Below are 19,343 nucleotides of genomic sequence, written 5' to 3'. Positions count from 1 at the left end.
ACCAGGGTGGGAACAGGGTGGAGAGGAATCGCAACCTGAGCATGACTGAAAATGAGTATGTCTTTTATCTCCCACAGGTTCATTGTGGAGAACTCTGTCCTCGACAAGCACATGAGGTACATCCTTACCATCTATCCTGTTGTGATCTGGGCACTCTCTGGGAACATGATCAAAAACTACCATCCTGCGTCTCCAAGCCGCGTTGGCATCTTTATTGGTAAGACACACCAACCAGAGTGCAAATGTAACAGTAAAGTGCATTAGTAATATACAATGTACAGGTGATTAAACTGTGTATAGAATTACTACTAAGTGTAGTGCTAATCAGATGTATGTACAGATTTGTAATATTAATATGTACAGTGATACAGGTATAAAGACAATTTGGTAGTAGTAGTCACGCTGACCAGTAGCGTAACCAGTAAGAGTAGGTAAAGTAAGGTAAGGGATATGTACAGATATAGATTTAGTATCCACTATCTACAGATATGCTAAAGGAGTGTGGGTGTTGCAGTGGGCAAGGCGCTCGCCACTAACGCAGGAGATGCTGGTATCGAGCCCAGCTCTCGGCGTTGCTACCGGCTTGGCCGGTCGTTCATACTAACACAATTGGCAGTGTTAGAGGGTGGGAAAGCCAGTGGGTGGGGATTGGACGTTGTGGACAGCGACTCCTACAGGTCGGTTGGTGCGCCTGTACAGCAGAATCAGGAAGTATTGGGGGCAGCGTGAGCCTCCCACGCGTTACTCCTCGCCACTGAGAGATTGCGCTGTTCAGGTGAAAAGATGCGATAGCTGCCTCCTTGTGTACCGGAGGGGACACGTGATGCAAGGCTTGGTCCTCACTGCAGCTGACCAGTGGGAAGCATAGTCTAGCAACGTTCGAGACAGGGGAGGGGAGAATTGAAGGGAGAATTGGCGAGGCAAAATTGGGATGGGAGAAAAATAGAAAATAAGGAGAAAAAGTGGATAAAAAAAAGAAGCAAAAGGAGTATGTGCAGGTATGTACAGACAGATGTGGATATATATTATATATATATATATACGGTAATATATATATATATCTGCAAATGTATAAGTAGGTATATAGGTGTACAAGTAGGTATATATAACACAACTGAATGACATACAGCAGAAGATCTTTGTCCACAAAAAGGCTATTGGCTGAACTGCTGTGCTTAACTGTTGTGCACTTTCCTCTCTTAGCTGCACTGTTGGCTTTAGCCTGCACCCTGTTTGTCACAAGGATTGCCCTGGTCATTTGGAAACACAACAAACAGCCACTCTACAGAGACGCCAGCCCTGACTCCATGTCACCGATGGATGTCGCTGAGAACCAGAAGAAAATATTTAGTTAAATGTGTATTTTTGTTCAAGTATTTAATATAGCACTCCAGTGATACAACCTAATATGTGATCATTATTATTTTTTGAATTGATAAAATTGTTATAAAATGTTGTATAATAATAATAACAACTGTATTGATAACATTGAGGATTACATCATTATGATGTTTGATTGGTTATGTAGGCTTGAGATAATAAATCACAAGGGAGTGGTTTATGGTTTAACCCCTCCCTTGCCATTAATTTCTCTATTGTATAAAGATCAGTTATGATTTGATATTTGTATACAAAGTATGATATTATTATTCATATTTATATCCCCTCATCATAAAGAAAGACCAAAATTATTCTAATAAAAGCAATTTATATAAGAAGATACAGTAGATACCAATTTCCTCTCTGTGTGTTCAGTAGAAAGTTATCCAGCTGCAATCTAACCTAGTTTAGCATAAATTAACGGAAGCGGATACAGACCACTATAGGCACTAGCCTATCTTAGAATTCTTAGAAAACGCTAGCTGGTCCGAATGTGATATTTCCTGAAGATGTGAAGCATGTGAATGAATGAATGAATGAATGAATGAATGAATGAATGAATGAATGAATGAATGAATGAAAACTTTATTTAACAGATTGCAGAATGGGTACAATACAGTACGGCTCAATACATACAATTGTTAAGGGGATGCAGACCTGAGAAAGACGTTTGTCTTGTTTCCATCAGGGTCCCCCATTTTCAATTCATATAGACATTTATGACATACACAACATAGATGACATTTATGGCATAGGGACATATAGGTATTTAGTACTGATACATTTGTGACTAGGGATGTCCGATATTATCGGCCGACCAATATTATCGGCCGATATCGGCAGTAAAATGTGATATCGGAAAATATCGGTATCGTTTAAAAAAAAAAAAAAAAACAATAACAATATTTGTTATATATATATATCCAGTGAAATTATTAGTTACCTGAAATTATTCAGTTTTTTGGGGGGGGGGAACCCTGCATATATCGGTATTGGTTGATATCGGTTGATATCGGTATCGGAAATTAAGAGTTGGACAATATCGGAATATCGGTATCGGTAAAAAAGCCAATATCGAGCATCCCTATTTGTGACATAAGCGGTATTCAAATATACAGTACTGTTACCCCTAGATCCTGACAGAGTATATACATATGATGGGGAGGGGGGGCTGTACATTAGGAGGGGGTGGGTGGGTGGGAGGGAAATATACATACGGCGGGGAGGGAATATATACATGCGGTGGGGAGGAGACTGTCTATTAGGAGGTGGTGGGGGTTTTGGGCATTTTACGGTGGCCAGTTTCGAATTGCAGCCTCCCGTAGATGCTCTTTAAGAGCGGTTTTGAATGTGGGCAGGGATTCACATTCCTTTACAGCTTTGGGTAGGGCGTTCCACATTGTCCAACCATGTCATAATGAGGTGTAGTAAATATAATTCAGAGAGGAACATTTTAGCAGGGACTTCTGCCAGACATCCAACTACAACTACTAGGAACCTAAAAGGACAATAATAATACCTTATGCATACTACACCGTATGTGAATACTGTATATTTCAGTTAGTTAGTTAATTATATTGATTTGTTATATTGTTTACACTGCTTGTTTTTACTACCTGTACCTCCCCTCCCCCTCCCCCATGCTGCTATGATGCCTGAATTTCCCCAAGGGGATCAATAAAGGAATATCTTATCTTATCTTTATGTGATGAGATATAATGAGCTTGGTCGGGGATGAGATTTGGAGGGAATTTTAGGGATGGGTGATAAAAAGGTATAAGTGCTGCGGGACTCTTCATTTTATTTAAAGATGCAGGATTAGATCATAAAATATAGTAGTTTTTTCTTTTATGTAATCTGATTTAAATGCCTGATATGATTAGAAGACAGTCACTTTATGCAAATGACATGTCGTCAGCTTGTGACTGCAACTTGTTCCTGTTTGCGGACGACTCAGCCCTGCTGGTCTCTGACAAGAACAAGTTACAGGTTGAAAAAACCCTCAGCTCAGAACTATAGGCAAAATCTGCATATGGCTCGCTGATAACAAACTATCATTACACATGGGCAAAACAGAGTCCATTCTCTTCGGTTCAAATAACAAACTCAGCAAGACCGACGGCTTCTCAGTTACAGTGGGTGACAATATTGTCACAAGGAAAGAAGATATTACCTACCTGGGTTCCATCCTAGAGGCAAATCTTTCCTGTGACAAAATGGCATCCAATGTAATAAAAAAAGTCAACCAACGAACACGATTCTTGTACCGGATCTCCTCACTGGTAAACAAGAATACCCTGAAGACTCTGGCAGGAGCACTCATTCAAGGGTACTATGACTATGCTTGCACCTCATGGTACCAAAGCCTCAAAGGCGCTAAAAACAAAATTACAAACATCTCAAAACAAACTGGTCAGACTACTGCTTGACCTTACTCCTAGAACCCACCTCACCCCTGCCCACTTTGACAACCTAGGATGGCTTAGAGTAGACGACAGAGTACAGCAACTTCTCAAAGGTCAGTGAATACCACGATCACAACACCAGAGGGAGCTCCACAAATCATGTTAAACCCAGATTCGGCTCAAACAAGGGACTAAACACGTTTCGCAATTATGCCACATCAATGTGGAACGCCCTACCCAAAGCTGTAAAGGAATGTGAATCACTACCCACTTTCAAAAACACTCTCAAAAAACACCTACGAGAGACTGCAATTCGAAACTGGCCCCTGTAAATGTCCTAACACAACCCCCCCCCAATGTACAGTAAATGACCAAGTATGGTCTTGTCAATATTCCAATGTACAGTTTTGCTTGTTCAGTTGTACAGTGTCCCCCACCCACCCCTCCTACCCAACCTCCCCCCCCCACCTACCCAACCTCCTCCAATGTACAGTTTCCACGTCAAATGTATATACTCTCTTTTCTGGACTCTTTTCGTATCACAAACAGTACTGTATTTGCAAATCTGGTATGTCATAAATGTATAGATGTAGCAGTAGCCTACTGTCTATCTGTATGTCATGTATGTCATATATGTTATGATGAATTGAAATGGGGGACCCTGATGTAAACAAGACGAAAGTCTTTCTCTGGTCTGCATCCCCATAACAATTGTATGTATTGAGCTGTACTGTACTAGTCTGTACCCATTCTGCAATCTGTTAATAAAGTTTTCAATCAATCAATCAATCAATCAAAACTCTAGGTGAGACTTTTTGTTTACACACTCCGGTACAGTAGGTGGCGGTGTGCACCTATTACATGTTGGTTTGCGACGGACGGCCGGAAGTAGACTGAAAAAAACGCGGATGTGCGCGGACTATTCTTGTAGTTTGTCAACATCTTTGTTCTAACGGTAGCAAGCAATAAACACTTTGCTTTTCATACTTTCAAAACGATTGTATACAAGGGAGACCCATAATGGATATCAAACACCCTACTCTGGTAAGTGTTCACCGAAGATATTTGATGATGCAGCTGTTAGCGTCATAACGTACCGTTAACGAGTAACGATAGTTTAGCTAACTTAAGTTATCTCTGTTAGGTTACCACTTTGAAAAAAGAAAATGCCTAATTTCTATGCAGTGGTAAGAGTAGGTAAAACACTGGAAATGCGTGACATTATTATTCTACTGTGAATTATTTACAAGATCCAATAACACCAAATTATTATGTTTTTGTTGATATATTTATCATAGATCAACACATAGATAGCACCCGTTGTTTTGCACATAGCAACTGTTGTCTCTTACACAAAACAATGGATGCTGTGTTAACTACAGGCAGCCATAATGGAAGAAATAACTACATAGACATTCCGTGCAAGGCCTCTTTTGCCCAACTGATCGCATTCACGTTCAAATAATGTGGTCTGTGTGATAATAATACCCAATAACACACACACTAGGGATGGGTATTTCAATGCCCCCCAGATCTCGATTAGTTATTAATTACTCATGGAGGGAAATCTATTTTCCAACCTTTATTTAAACTTGAAAGGCAACTGAGATATCCCTAATTTACAGTCACGTAAATTGTGACTGTAAACAAATAGTGTACACAGAATAAGCAAGCATATAAATCACACACCATATAAAAACGTAACAACAAAACGAGGCTAGACAAAAGCAAGAATAACAAATAAATTAAAACACGTTGTACAACTTGATTGACAAAGATTGGAGATCAAGGACTTAAACTCTACAACAGAGGAGAGAATCTCAAGCTTTAAGGACTGTTGGAGTTCATTCCATGAGCTAGGTGCATTATAGCGAAATGCTACCTAGCCCCTTTCGTGACTTTCGGTTTGCAAGCCTGGGGCTTTTGTGACCGGAGTCACTTGCTCACACGCCCCGATTACCCAGTAGAGAAACGACCAAGCGTCATCAAGGGGCTCGCGGTGTGTCAAGAATACATCAGATCTGAATTTCAAAGATACCCAGCGTACAATATGGGTCTAACACAGCTTCACGATGGGGTCTGGAAGCTCGGAGTTGCCAATAAACAGTTTAAAACATTGTTGGGAAACACAAGTGCTACTCACAGCGAACTCTGGCAGCAAGATGGCGTCTTCTCCTTCTGCAACTTTCCTTGTCGCATGCCTGGTGCGTTTAGCAATCACTGCGCTCCCTATCGGTCCCTGTTGGTCATTACCTATAGGCCATTACAGGGTAGAATCTGCTGAGCGCGTCTCCTGTGTATTGTTGTAATGACCAACAGGGACCGATAGGGAGTGCAGTGATCGCCATTTTGCCAAGGTTCGCTCTGTGAGTACACTCGTTTTATGAAAATGATTTAAAATGTTTATCAGCAACTCCGAGCTTCCAGACCCCATCGTGAAGCTGTGTTAGACCCATATTGTACGCTGGGTATCTTTGAAATTCAGATCTGATGTATTCTTGACACACCGCGAGCCCCTTGATGACGCTTGGTCGTTTCTCTACTGGGTAATCGGGGCGTGTGAGCAAGTGACTCCGGTCACAAAAGCCCCAGGCTTGCAAACCGAAAGTCACGAAAGGGGCTAAATGCTACCCTGTTTTGAGCAAACTCCGGGGACCTTAACACATTCCCTGCCACGGTTATATCCATCAATGTAGCCTCACTGCCACCACTCTAAGCCTATGGAGATGTTCACCTTCTTTGCAGGGATATAACTTTTTAAATTGTATTGCTAAATTGACATTACTATGGCCCATTCAACATCGATTATCTATCGTTCAGGATGTAGGAACGTTATACTTTTTCATTCATAGATTCTTCCAAAAATACCTTCTAGAATATAAGTATGTTTTTATCGTTTTCTGCAGTAATTCATAGAACGTGAGTTATAGGCATAAACGCATATATATAGATTATCAACTGCCGTTTATTCCCGATACACGATATATTAAAAAATTCAACTGTATATGATCCTATACGTTATGCGTCATCATGCGCGGATGAAAGGGGGGGGGGGTCGTTTATAATTAATAATATAAAGAGCTAAGTTAACAATATACTCGTTATCACCATACATAATGCTTATATTGAAATTTGTGTTGACATTAGGGCCGTTCTTTCAACCTAAAAGTGCACTTTCTTCAACCTCGAACCTAAATTCCTTAGCAACCCGTGTTGCCGCCAGAGTAAACAAAAAAACAAAACAGTGCGCACGCTCGACACAGGAGCCGTTCTGACCAATGCCCATGCGCAGTAGAGACTAGTGGTCTGCAAGGGCCTTGAAATAAAGCCCTGCCCGAGCCCGTGAACTTCAGGCCCTGCCCGAAAATAAGCCCGACTGTAAATAATATTTTAAGCCCTAGCCCGCGTGAAAACCCGAAAAAAATTATTATTATTATTATTAAAATATAATTTTTTTTGTATTTGTTTTAAATATTCGAAACACGGTTTTATATGAACGTAATAAATAAACAAAACTAAGAAGCATTTACATAGCCTGTTTCGGTCTTAGGTCTTATTAGAATGCCGTCTCTCCCAGTGCTCTCTTAGGGGGCTTTCACACTCAGCCTTTTGTATCGAATCACCGTCCCGGAGCACGGGGGGGAGTGTTCTCACTCACCCCTTTTGGGGTGCGAAACGGCGCTGAATCGTTTCACCCCCCGCTGAACGGGATCAGCTGGCAGAGGTGGTCTCGGGGTCGGCCCCGGGAGAACGGGGGGTGTGGCTTTGCGAGCTTGTACCTTTTCACGGGCGTGGCGCCTGGTGCTGACATAACGTCATACATTTTGTTTGCCATTGCTATGTCTATACATTGTTCGAATGCATTTATTTCTATTAGACCAGTGGTGCCCAACCAGTCGGCCGTGGTCGACCAGTAGATCGCTCAAAACGCTCAAAAGCGGACTCTACAACACCATCCATTCGTGATAAAATGGGGTGGGTTATATTGACAAGGCTTGACAACAGAGGTTCAAATATAACTTCATATTTATTGGCAATTTGTTCATTTTATATCAACATCCAGAGTCCGCAGTCGTGTTAAGACATTCCCGTTTACATTTTCGGTCGACCAGTAGATCAATGACATTCAATATAATCGATGCGAGCAATGTTACTAGTAAAAGGTTATAAAGCTAACTAGCGGTAGCCGTTAGCTTAGCGTTATTGTTAACGCTGCAAAACTATCAAAAGCGGACTCTACAACAGAGTTCCATTCGTGAGAAAAGGGGGGTGGGTTATATTGACAAGGCTTGACAACAGAGGTTCAAATATAACTTCATATTTATTAGTTATTTGTTTCTTTATATCAACATCCATTCTCCAGTCTCCGTGTTAACACTTCCTGTGTTTACATTTCGAGCGTGACATCATCGACTACGGCAAGCTTACAAGCTCAAAACGCAAACCGTAAACAAAACCCAGAGCGCACCCAGACTGAAGTGTGTACACAAACTAGAGGGGGGAGAGGGGGGGGGGGAGTTCGCATCAGATCTCAGAACGGGCAGAACGGAACGAAATAGAAACGAATAGGGTGAGTGAGAAAAGGCCCTTATAGACTGACTCACACATCAGCCTCGTAAAACGTATTGAAGGCTATAGAATCTTCTTTGACACTGTGACACACACACACACGACACACAATAGCCTACTCAGAAATCAGATTTCGAGCAGAGCAACATTATGAAAAGCACAACAAAACAGGTAGCGACCCAGCAAATAATAAACAGCACTCACCACAACGTCAGCAACGAGTTGAACACCGTTAACAAAACTTCGCCAACCAGCTACATACATCCCAAGAACAAATTAAAACGTTCGCCAACTGGCTATATTCCAACACAACCAATCGAGTTGAACTTGTCCCCTGAGTTCTCCCTGCGCGCTGCGGTAATTACATCCAAATGTTTCTCTGGCGCAAAAGAGAAAACGAATCTTAAAAACGAAGGTTATCCTATAACCCTAGTGTCCGGTAGATTTCAATCTACCGGTCAAATGACAGAAATTCCGGTCAGAGTTTATTGAGCTTAAAAACAATTGATAGGCAAAAGAATGACAACAAAACAAAAGAATGACATCATCAAGGCATGTAGATTTATAATATTTTTACTTAAAACTAGGCTACTCTTGCGTATAAAGTCATTATATTCCAAATAAAATAAGTCCAGAGACTCGTGCTGCTGCCGACTTTAAATCAAATAGGTGTCTGTGGGCAGTCGCCCGACATTAATAAACAGTCTGTTATAATCACATTTTTATGAGCTAACGAATTCCGTTATATTGGACATTTGTATTAATTATATTAAGAGAAGAACTGAGAAATTTGGCAGAGAGAGACGGCAACATTATCGTGGGTTTGCAATGACGACTCTCTCCACCTCGCAACGACTTATTTGCAAAGAGTATGGCGCTGCAGAGCAGCTGATTCAGCTGTTATTGGCTCTTTTCTGGGGACCGCACAGCAGCGCCCCCCACCCAACATTGAATTGAAAATGGCTGAATTGGAGTACTGCTGGAATACTGCATTGTGCTGCTGCTGCTCCGGCTCTGCAGCTTCACAAAAGTTCGCACACCCAGCACTAAGCTCTCGCTGACAACGTCGTTGTCATTATTAGAAGCAACGAGGAAACAAATGTAATGATCGTTTCGTTCATCGCATATGCTATTTAATTTTAGCCTATTTTAATACAATTCAAATAATCAAATTGTGCTTAGACTCAGGGAATTATTTTCACCGGACATTAAGACCGGAGAGATTAAATATGTCGGACTTCAACAGATTTTGCCGGTCAAATACCGGTAATTACCGGCTAACGGAAACGCTGGTTTACAGCAGAGCTGTCCCAAGTAGCTGCGGCTACCAACGTGTTGTCAACAGGGGAGGAAATTAGGCCACTTTACTCGCCAAATGCGAGTATTTTTTACGTTTGGCGAGTGATTCATGAAGACCACTCGCCAGTCTGGCGAGTTGACAGTGCCACGAGAGCACTGCACAAGACCCGTGGACATATATAATGTTTAATAAACGTTCCTGCAGTACTGGCCAACCCGCGGACATATATAATGTTTAATAAAAGTTCCCGCAGTACTGGCCAACCCGCGGACATATATAATGTTTAATAAAAGTTCCTGCAGTACTGGCCAACCCGCGGAAATATAGAATGTTGAATAAAAGTCCCGTGGTACTGGCCATCAGTCAAGGAAGCACTCGCAAACAGATAACGTTAAACACAGAAGATGGAAAACAGACAGACTGAGCAACGGGGAACTGCATCCAACCCTAGTACAACTCTCGAGTCCAAGGCAAGGACACATTTAAATTACAGAGGTGTATGTTAGTCTATTGCGCACCGGACTAAGGTTAGACATTTTATTTCATGCTCAAAAGCCCCTGGCTTGCACATCGCAGTCACGAAAGGAGCTAGCTCAACCAGTGCACAACAGCAGACCAACCCAACTGACGTCACCACAACACTTGACGGTACTTCACAGCACTGTCGTAAGGCCACCGTGCCGTCTTAAAGGCACAGTGAACACTCGGATGCATACACAACATTGACGTGGCTTCAGCTTGACAACCGAGGTTCAAAGTTAACTTGATTGACTGATTGAAAACTTTATTAACAGATTGCAGAATGGGTACAATACAGTACGGCTCAATACACACAATTGTTAAGGGGATGCAGACCAGAGAAAGACTTTCGTCTTGTTTACATCAGGGTCCCCCATTTTCAATTCATCATAACATATGACATACACGACATACAGATAGACAGTACTGCTACATCTATACATTTCACATCTATCTATCTATACACTTCACAACATACTTCGGTTTTTTTCTTTCACTGCCCAACCCAGTCCAACCCAGCATCTTTCACTGCCCAGTTCAGCCCAACCCAGTCCAGAATAGATCCCTCTTTCATGTTAATATGTGTTATGCTAATATTGTGAAGAGTAGAGACTGTTATTAATGTTTTATGCTAATAAATATTTTAAAGAGTAGAGACACGTGTGATTATTACTATGATTGAAAATCAATTTAGACGAAGACATACAAAGAAGTAATTATCACAATTAGCGATTTTTTTTGGCTGGTAAAAAATCAGTTTGTCTGGTAAAAAAAATCAGATACTCGCCAGTTGGCTGGTAAGCCAAAAAGTTAGTTTCCTCCCCTGGTTGTCAAGTTATTGTTATAAGGAACTAGGCTTGGGCGGTATCTTTTTTTCACACCGTCATACTCTGCTGACATAATACCCCGGTATACGGTATATGACGGTATGACTTTCATTTTCAACCCGTGTTACCAAGTAAACAAATCACGGTGCTACTATCGTTAGCTCTCAGAAGGTAGCCAGAAGCCTGCAGCACCGTAGTACTAGTACGTTAGTATTGTGTATTCAAAAACGCACCGGACTGCGACGTAACGTTTTACCGTTTATTTGCTTGCTCCACCAGTGCACAACAACACACACCAACTCTCGTTACCACAACGCTTTACGGTATTTTCACAGCACTGTCGCAACATGACCGTAAAACGTGAACACCGTTGTGATCCACATACACAACAGTTAGCTCTCAGAATAGCCAGTTAGCCCGCAGCTGCAGCACCAGCAACGGTAAGCGTGTCTCATTTAATTTCCACCACTGAAGCGGGGTTTCCCCTCCTCCTGTGTGTAGACAACCAGCTCTGCGTGTGCTCGCTCCACTAGTGAGGACTGGTCTCGCCCTCTGCTGGCGCGTGTGTGCACTACAACCAACCACTGTCAAAACTCCGTTTCACTGTAATAGAAACTGAAACGCATCTGTGATTTTGACGGTATTGATTTTCAATACCGTCGGGATTTCTAAATACCCTGGTATACCGTAATACCGTCATACCGCCCAAGCCTATAAGGAACCCAGTACTACAACAGGCTGCATTCCCTTAACAATTGTTTGTATTGAGCCGTATTGTATTGTACCCATTCTGCAATCTGTTAAATAACGTTTACATCAATTTATTCTGCTAGCATTAACGTTACTACGCTGCTAGCCACAATGCTATACTGTTATAATGGCATATCCCAATCACGTTAGCACGTAAGCTAACAAAATCGGCGATAAATGTATAAAGCATGTATAAATGCTATGTAGCTAAATGGCTCATGCAAGGTATAAAGATGGTGGCTCTCTGAGATTTTGAGCAGGATGTGGAGTGACTCGTTCAACATTTCTGATTGGTTGAAAATGGCCTTCATGTTTGAACTACATCCACCTACTGCTTTGGCATTGTACTACATGTACATCACTCGGTGGTCAGGAGACAAAACGATGTCTAACTTGCCTGCCATTACGTAGCGTTCTGAAAAACGAAACTGGCCCTAGTGTAACCGCAGCCTTAGGCTATTTTGTTTTGGTTCCTCAAAATCACCCTAGTATTTACAGCTTAAAAAGGTGGGCTAAACTGAGGTGGGTTTACCATCTATTACAGTGGTCACCAACCCGTCGATCGCGATCGACTGGTTGATCTTTGAGACTTTGATCTTTCCCTGAAAAAATGTAAAATAAATAAAAAAACTGAGAGTCCACATTACAGTTCTACTTTTGTTTTGATGTGAAAAGTGATGCTGCATAAATTTACTGCACTTAGCACTGACTGAGAAAGTACATATTACAGTTCTACTTTGACAAACATATTTACAATTAGCATTTGATAATGTTAATAATATGAGAGTCCACATTACAGTTCTACTTTTGTTTTGATGTGAAAAGTGATGCTGCATAAGATGACTGCACTTAGCACTGACTGAGAGTACATATTACAGTTCTACTTTGACGTTTTAATGTTGGACCAAAGCATTGCATGTACAGGCAAATAAAAGTCATTAAGTTGAACACGATTTAGTGCTTGAATACCCACCATCCACTTCAATGTTAGCGTTAATAACGCCTAATCTATGTTTTAAATTATGGCAATGTGTCTAATCTGCCCGTCGCTTATCAATGACTCGTTTTCCAGTCAACATTGTCGAAGCGGATTGTTTTTTTATCGGTTCATTTCCGTTTTATAGCATTTTGAAAAGCCCTCGTTTTCAAGGAAAATAAAAAGATTCCATGATAAACTGTACTGGAATATTCTAGAACGTTGTCATTTTTCTGCCTATTTGTGAATCGTTTTCAAATAAACGCTAGATTATCGATAGTATATGTGTACGTATGCACGCTATATAGGCGATCTGAAAAATCGATTCTCTGATTTCCTCAAAGCCATCGCCCACACACATAGGGCGAACGCTGAGATCTCAGCAAATACAACTCTGATTATCCCAATACTTGTAAAATAGATTCCTTACCTCAGATCAGATGTTCTCCAAAAAGATCATTCCAATTCCTGATCGCCATTCCAAAAATCGATCGCTTTTATTGATCCAACGCTACATACTGTATTTACATATTCCACGCTGTTCTGATGGTCCACAATGAATCCGATCGGCTCGGGTTACATGCCTGAGAAGTAAAATGTGGATTCCGGATTTTTCTTTTCTCATCCATTTTCATTGAGTCCATTCCAAAAGGGTGCATTACCATCTGGGAGACGATAGGGGGCGGTTTTTTCACATCTGAGCTCCTGATGGGGCTGGTTTACCAACGGGTGACTCGGTTGATGAAATATGAATTCAGATCGCTAATAAAAAAATAACACGCTAATTGTTGTGGTGGGCATTCAGGGGGCGGGCTGATAACACGTGTTATGTCGTTTTGGGCATTCAAAGTGTTAAAGTACAATATTGGCTGTCTTTTTCTCTCAACGCTTCAATAGGTAGATCTTGCCTTCACCAAGGCCGAGGTCAGGGATCTTGGGCTTAAAAAGGTTGGTGACCACTGATCTATTACATCTCTGGTTAAAAATTTAAGTTATGTATTGACTTGATGCATCATAGAGCAAATGGAAGTTATCTAGGGCTGACCCCATGCGCTAGCCAGTCCAGTTTGCTAACTAGACACTTGCTGTCAAAAAGCACAGTACCACTAACTCTCACCCATTCTCAGAAGAGACCACTGAAACTCCCCTACTTTCCGGACATAGCAAGGTATGCTGGCTAAATATTTCACATGGATGACATGGGGCCCGTTCGGATAGGCTTGGGCGATATTATCGTTTAGTTGTTGTGCGCACAACGACGATAACGGTCCCCACAAGTCCCTGATCACACCAATATTCAAGTGTGCAACGCCTGTTTATAGGCTCGCTACATTGTTGTAGTCTATTAAAAAAGGTAACATTTTGTGAGCCTACATTCTGACCCTGTATATAATATGGACATGCAGCCTAACCTAGTGGAGACAACTTTGGAAAGATGTCGGCTCTTTACCTTTACACTGAACTCTGAGTCCCTCCTAGCTCTCCAAACTGCAACGTAAGATACGGTACCATATGCACAAACAACTCCATAAGGCACAAACAACGGAGTCTATATTTTAACGCAGGGGTCCCCAAACTTTTTCCTGTGAGGGCCACATAACTTTTCCCTTCTCTGGTGGGGGCCGTGGTCAGTTTGTAACAGAAAAAGTGTGACGATCGCAGGCGTGCCTAAACGTAGACATTTATTGTTTTCCAGAAAGCCACACATAACCAAATATTAATAACCCTTTCCGGGATCTTCACAGAAAAAAAGTCAGGAAATAGATAATAACACTATTAATGAAATAAATAACACTATTTATGAAATAAATAAATATACAGTACCACTACCTACAGACCACCTAGCTCTAGCTCTGTACTATTTAAAAGCACAGTGCAGGACACACTCAAAGGTTATCGCACCTCAGAGATGGCAGTGGACATGTATGACAGGACAAAGGCCATATGTAATGGCCTTGGGATTGAGGAACATACTACCAGCCAAAGGAGGAAGCAGAAAAGGATGGACGAGTATGTAGTTGAGTGAGTCATCTTGTGGCACAAGCTCAGACCTCAGCTCAGGAGATCAGCTGAGACAGAGACTGTTCTATCCAGTCCTCGACAGAATGCTGCAAGAGCTTGAGAGCAGGTTCTCACAACTTATGAGAGGCATACAGGCATGTTATCCAGCCTCAGACCAGTTTCTCTCAGTGGAATTGCTGCAACCCCTCGCCACACATTACAATATCCAACTACTGCCAGAGGAGATCACAGTTGCAAAGTGTTTCCTGGCCAGGACAGGCAGAGATGCAGTCCCTACTATCCAAAGTGTCTTTTCCCTCCTGGATGATGATGATAATAATAATAATAATAATAATAATAATAATAATAATAATAATAATAATAATAATAATAATAATAATAATAATGCATTTTATTTATAAGGCGCCTTTCAGGACACTAAAAAAAAAGTCCACAAATCGGTGAATGAAAAAATTATAGGATCAAATGAAAACTACTACTTACTAAAAATGGATGTTTAAGTACTAAAAACCAAAAAAAAATATCAAACACTAACAAACATTCAGCACAGACAATGGGGATGCTGCCATCTTAATTTTTTAATTTTTTAATTTAAGCTCCGGGCTCTAGGGGCCGTAGTTTGGGGACCACTGTTCTAACGGAACAATCGCCAACTGAGAAGGTTTAGTCAAGGTTTAAGCAAACAAAACACATTGGATTTGCAAAATTACTTTAACCAGCATTTTGAACTGTCTCTTTCTGTGTTTTAAGGCCATCTAAGCGATGGAAATGTTTGGTGTTTGATGACTTGGGTGAGTAACACGATGAATTGTCTACTTAGAATTCAAACTGTTTTCCCTTCCTTATGTCCCCCCTCGAGATCACTATTGACTTGCAGCTTCATCATCCCCTATAGATTCGGCCTCAAGTGACGACGACCTACCCCCCCGGTCTCCTGTGCTCTGCGCCCAGAGTTCAGAGAAAAGACGGGCTGAGATGGCAACTTCCCCAGTCCTCCAGCTCTGTCTGCCTGCAAAACAGCCACATTCTCAAAAGGTACCATGGCTTGTAGGGATGTACCGAATGTAATTTTTTATTAAATTCTTTTTACATTAGAAGCTTCTATTGAAGTATTCGAACGAAGCTTCGAATGTCTGTCGTCATATTTTATGACGTAATCATAAATATTTAATATCCTCAAACTAAATCCTCAATTTGAATAAAGTGATTCATCTGATTAAATTAATCTTAAAAAAAAAATCAACTTTCTTTAACCCTTTCACTGCCACACAACAGAAGGTTACCCCTTTACTATCACACAACCGACGGCGATGCTCCATCATTAGCTCCGCATCCTAACCTTCTGTATTGTCACAGTGAAAGGGTTAACCGGCTGTCGTGTGGCAGTGAAAGGGTTAATGAATATAACTAGTCAGTTTCGTCAACATAAATAATCCAATACGGGCACGGTTGGTACGTGGTCGGTTAAGAAGAGAGAAGTCTTTATTTGTCATGCAGATTAACACACACATGCGAGATTGGGCGACCCACAGGAACACACACACACACATGCACTGAGTCGCCGATGAAATGTCTCTCTGCACTTTTCCCATCCCGTCGTCCTTCCCCCCCCCAAGGGCAGCCGGGAACAGACACGGGCTGCGGCGTGGGCCGGGGACCAATCCAAGTGCTCCTGCCCGTCTTCGTCAAGGACGCCACAGCGTTAGCGATCTGTTGTTGTGCATGTTTTTCCATTGGGTTTATCTTATCGGGGGGGAAACCCTTGCGAGTACGGGGAGAACATGCAAACTCCACACAGAAAAGCCTGGGAGATACCCCACCTGGGTACCTGGCATCATGGAAACCTGGTCCCCAAGCGGGAATCGAACCCTGGACCTTCTTGCTGTGAGGCGACAGTGTTAACTACTACACCACCGTGCCGCCTTCGGGAGAGGTGTTAGTTGGACAATGCCTAGGCTAACCGACCATGTCCGCTTCCATTCATTGTGCTAAGCTAGGCTAACGTGCAGCTAGATAGCTTTCTACTGAACGCACGGAGAGGAAACTGGTATCTATCTTCTTGTCTCTCCCTGGAGAATATGATAAGCTAATTTCCCAAAATGTTGGTGTGTTCTTTTAAGCAAGCTTAAATTTGATGGGAGGAAAATGCAGTGGGCATGGCCATTTTCAAAGAGGTCCCGTTGACTTCTCACTTCAAGATAATTTGAATGAAAATGGGCTCAATAGAACCACACAAGACTCTTTACACCCAAGCTCATTGATGCTATAGTTGCATAATTAGGCCCAAACCAGGCAGTGTTTTTAAATAGGTTATTTTGGTCTGCTAAAAATGTCTAAACATTTTCTCTTCCAAATATCAGTATCGCCCTAAAGAAAATCCAGCATTGGTCAAGCTCTAAAACGGTTCTTGTTATTCTCCTCTAAAGACCAAAACATACCTCCAAACTTGCTGCTGATAAATGGTCAAAGTGTGCCAGTTGCTGTCGGGTCAGAATCAGTCGTTGGAGGTTATCTGCCTCAGTTTATACCCTGAGGGCTGAGTTAACCTGTGCCCTGCATAGGTGAGCTCTCTGCACACCCAGCCAATTGTCAGAATGGTTTTGGAGTTGGCAAAAGCAAATGTACTCTTAGTTGAATATGGACTGGTAAGAAATGTCCCCTCATATGCTCTTATTTTTCACAAGTTCCCATATTAGCCCTTTCGTCAGTCTGAGCCAGAAGTGTGAATGTCTGCCCCCCCCCCCTGGTGCTGACCTCTGATTACTTGAGAACTGTCTGGTTAGCTAATAGCTCTATGTTAGTAATGTTTATATTATTTTGACTTGAACAGCATCATGTTGTATATTTAATTTGTTAGTCAGAAAGTGATGAGAATAAAAGACGTTTTCAAAGTCATTGTTGGAACTATAATGGTATTATTAAGTACTCGTATCGATACTCTGTATCGGCAACTACCCAATTGTAAGTACTTGTACTTGGTCTGACATCCCTAATGAGGTTTGCAGTGTGAGCGTAGCCAAGGTCTTCCTTCTTACTGCTCAGTGGGGTTGATGCCGCTCCCCCCCCCCAACAAAATACTGTAGCTGACTGGTTTGTTTTCACCTTTTCTATGTTCCCAAAAAGGAAGCCATGCGCCCAGCAGTGAGGTTGGAGAGCCCAATACTGGACAACGGTAAGGAACGGCAGATTCCCATCAAGCTGCCATAAACTTTAAGTTAGTTGCCTAAGCCTGCCGCTTATCAATGACTTGCTTGCAGTCAACATGTACGAAAAGGATTGTTTTTTCCATTGGTACATTTCCGTTTTATACCGTTTTGAATAAGAGTATAGTTTTGGAGATGTCTAGTAATTCTAGAGAAATTCCGCGATAATAGCTCTTTAGTGGAATACACAAAACACGTTGTCATTTTTCGGCTGATTTATGAATAGTTTTCAAATAAACGCTAGATTATCGATAGTATATGTGTTATGTACTTATGCACGCTAGAGAAGCGGGCTGAAAAATCGATTATCCATGCCGTGGTCATCGCTAACGTTACACACACACACACACACACATGCTGCGATGGCGGAGAAAAAAACATCTGATTAACCCAAGACTGGTAAAATAGAGTCCTTAACTCACATCAGATGTTCTGCAAAAAGATTAATCCAATTCCTGATCGCCATTCCAAATATTGATTGCGTTTATTGATCCAACGTTATAGCACCAAAACACATAATCGACGCTGCTCCGAGCCTCCCCAGTGAATGTGGTAACAGCTACTGCTTGCCCGAGAAGGGAAACCCCGGGACCGGAGTTTTTTTCTGATGCACAGTCCCACCCAATCCAATCCAATGATGTGCAATACCATCCGGGAGACGATAGGCGGCGGTATTTGCCCTTTTCGAGCTCAGACCCATTCCCAATGATAACGTCAGGCTGGATGGATGAAAAATGAATGGATATTGCTAATAAAAGAAATAACGATTAAAACCCGAGTTTTCTCGGGTCTTGGCACTCAACGCATGGTGAGTTAACCCGACTAATCTCGTGGTTGGCACTGAATGGGTTAAGAATGATGCAAGACGCTTATATTGAAACGTTTTGACATTAGGGACGTTCTTTCAACCTAAACTTGTGCTGCGTCCCAATTCTCCCCTTCACGCTATGTCTTGGCCCTACGGCTCCGTTTTGCGCGCTCCCGCGAAGTGTAGGGCTGTCCCATTTCTCTTTGGATCAAGGGGTAGTGACGTTCCAGCCCTCCAAATATGGCTTCAAGGGAAGTGTGCCGAGATGCAGGCTCGGAGAGAAGGGAGAGATGGTATTTCCCAGAATGCACTGCAAACCTTTCACAAATCTAAAGAAAATAGCTGAGTGGTACCAGTAATTTAGACAAATGGAAGTATTGATTTAGAACGTAACGAATCATTAAAGAAATATACAGTCTACTGGAATATGTTAGTTTCTTACACATATGTTGGATTATGTAATTGGTTTGTCATGACAAACCAATAAAAAATCGTGAATTTGTAGTTATCCTATAACCCTAGTTATATGATTACTGGCGAAGCGTCTATGGGATTGATTGGAAATTTTATTAACAGATTGCAGA

The 19,343-nt window shown here is 41.8% G+C and overlaps 1 protein-coding gene across 9 annotated transcripts in view; it reads left to right on the top strand.

Moving 5' to 3' along the window:
• Window positions 1-4,696: 4,696 nt before the first annotated feature.
• The window catches only part of LOC311237644 (uncharacterized protein), a 59,144-nt gene continuing 44,497 nt past the window's right edge, over window positions 4,697-19,343 (top strand). For 5 of the 9 annotated variants that reach the window (XM_084325594.1, XM_084325593.1, XM_084325591.1 and 2 more), the window contains exons 1-6: window positions 4,698-4,829; window positions 13,624-13,674; window positions 13,854-13,894; window positions 15,499-15,539; window positions 15,644-15,783; window positions 17,872-17,920. In XM_084325594.1, coding sequence (XP_084181720.1) covers window positions 4,806-4,829; window positions 13,624-13,674; window positions 13,854-13,894; window positions 15,499-15,539; window positions 15,644-15,783; window positions 17,872-17,920 — 346 coding nt within the window. In that variant the 5' untranslated portion in view covers window positions 4,698-4,805. Of the gene's footprint in view, window positions 4,830-13,623; window positions 13,675-13,853; window positions 13,895-15,498; window positions 15,540-15,643; window positions 15,784-17,871; window positions 17,921-19,343 lie in introns of those variants that run through there. The other 4 variants (XM_084325592.1, XM_084325595.1, XM_084325596.1 and 1 more) reach the window with 4 other exon arrangements.

Source organism: Notolepis coatsorum (assembly GCF_963971535.1).
Source record: "Notolepis coatsorum genome assembly, chromosome: 12".
NCBI classification, from domain to species: Eukaryota; Metazoa; Chordata; class Actinopteri; order Aulopiformes; family Paralepididae; genus Notolepis; species Notolepis coatsorum.
Note: the sequence above shows the minus strand (reverse complement) of the source record. Positions and strands in the feature narration are given on the sequence as shown.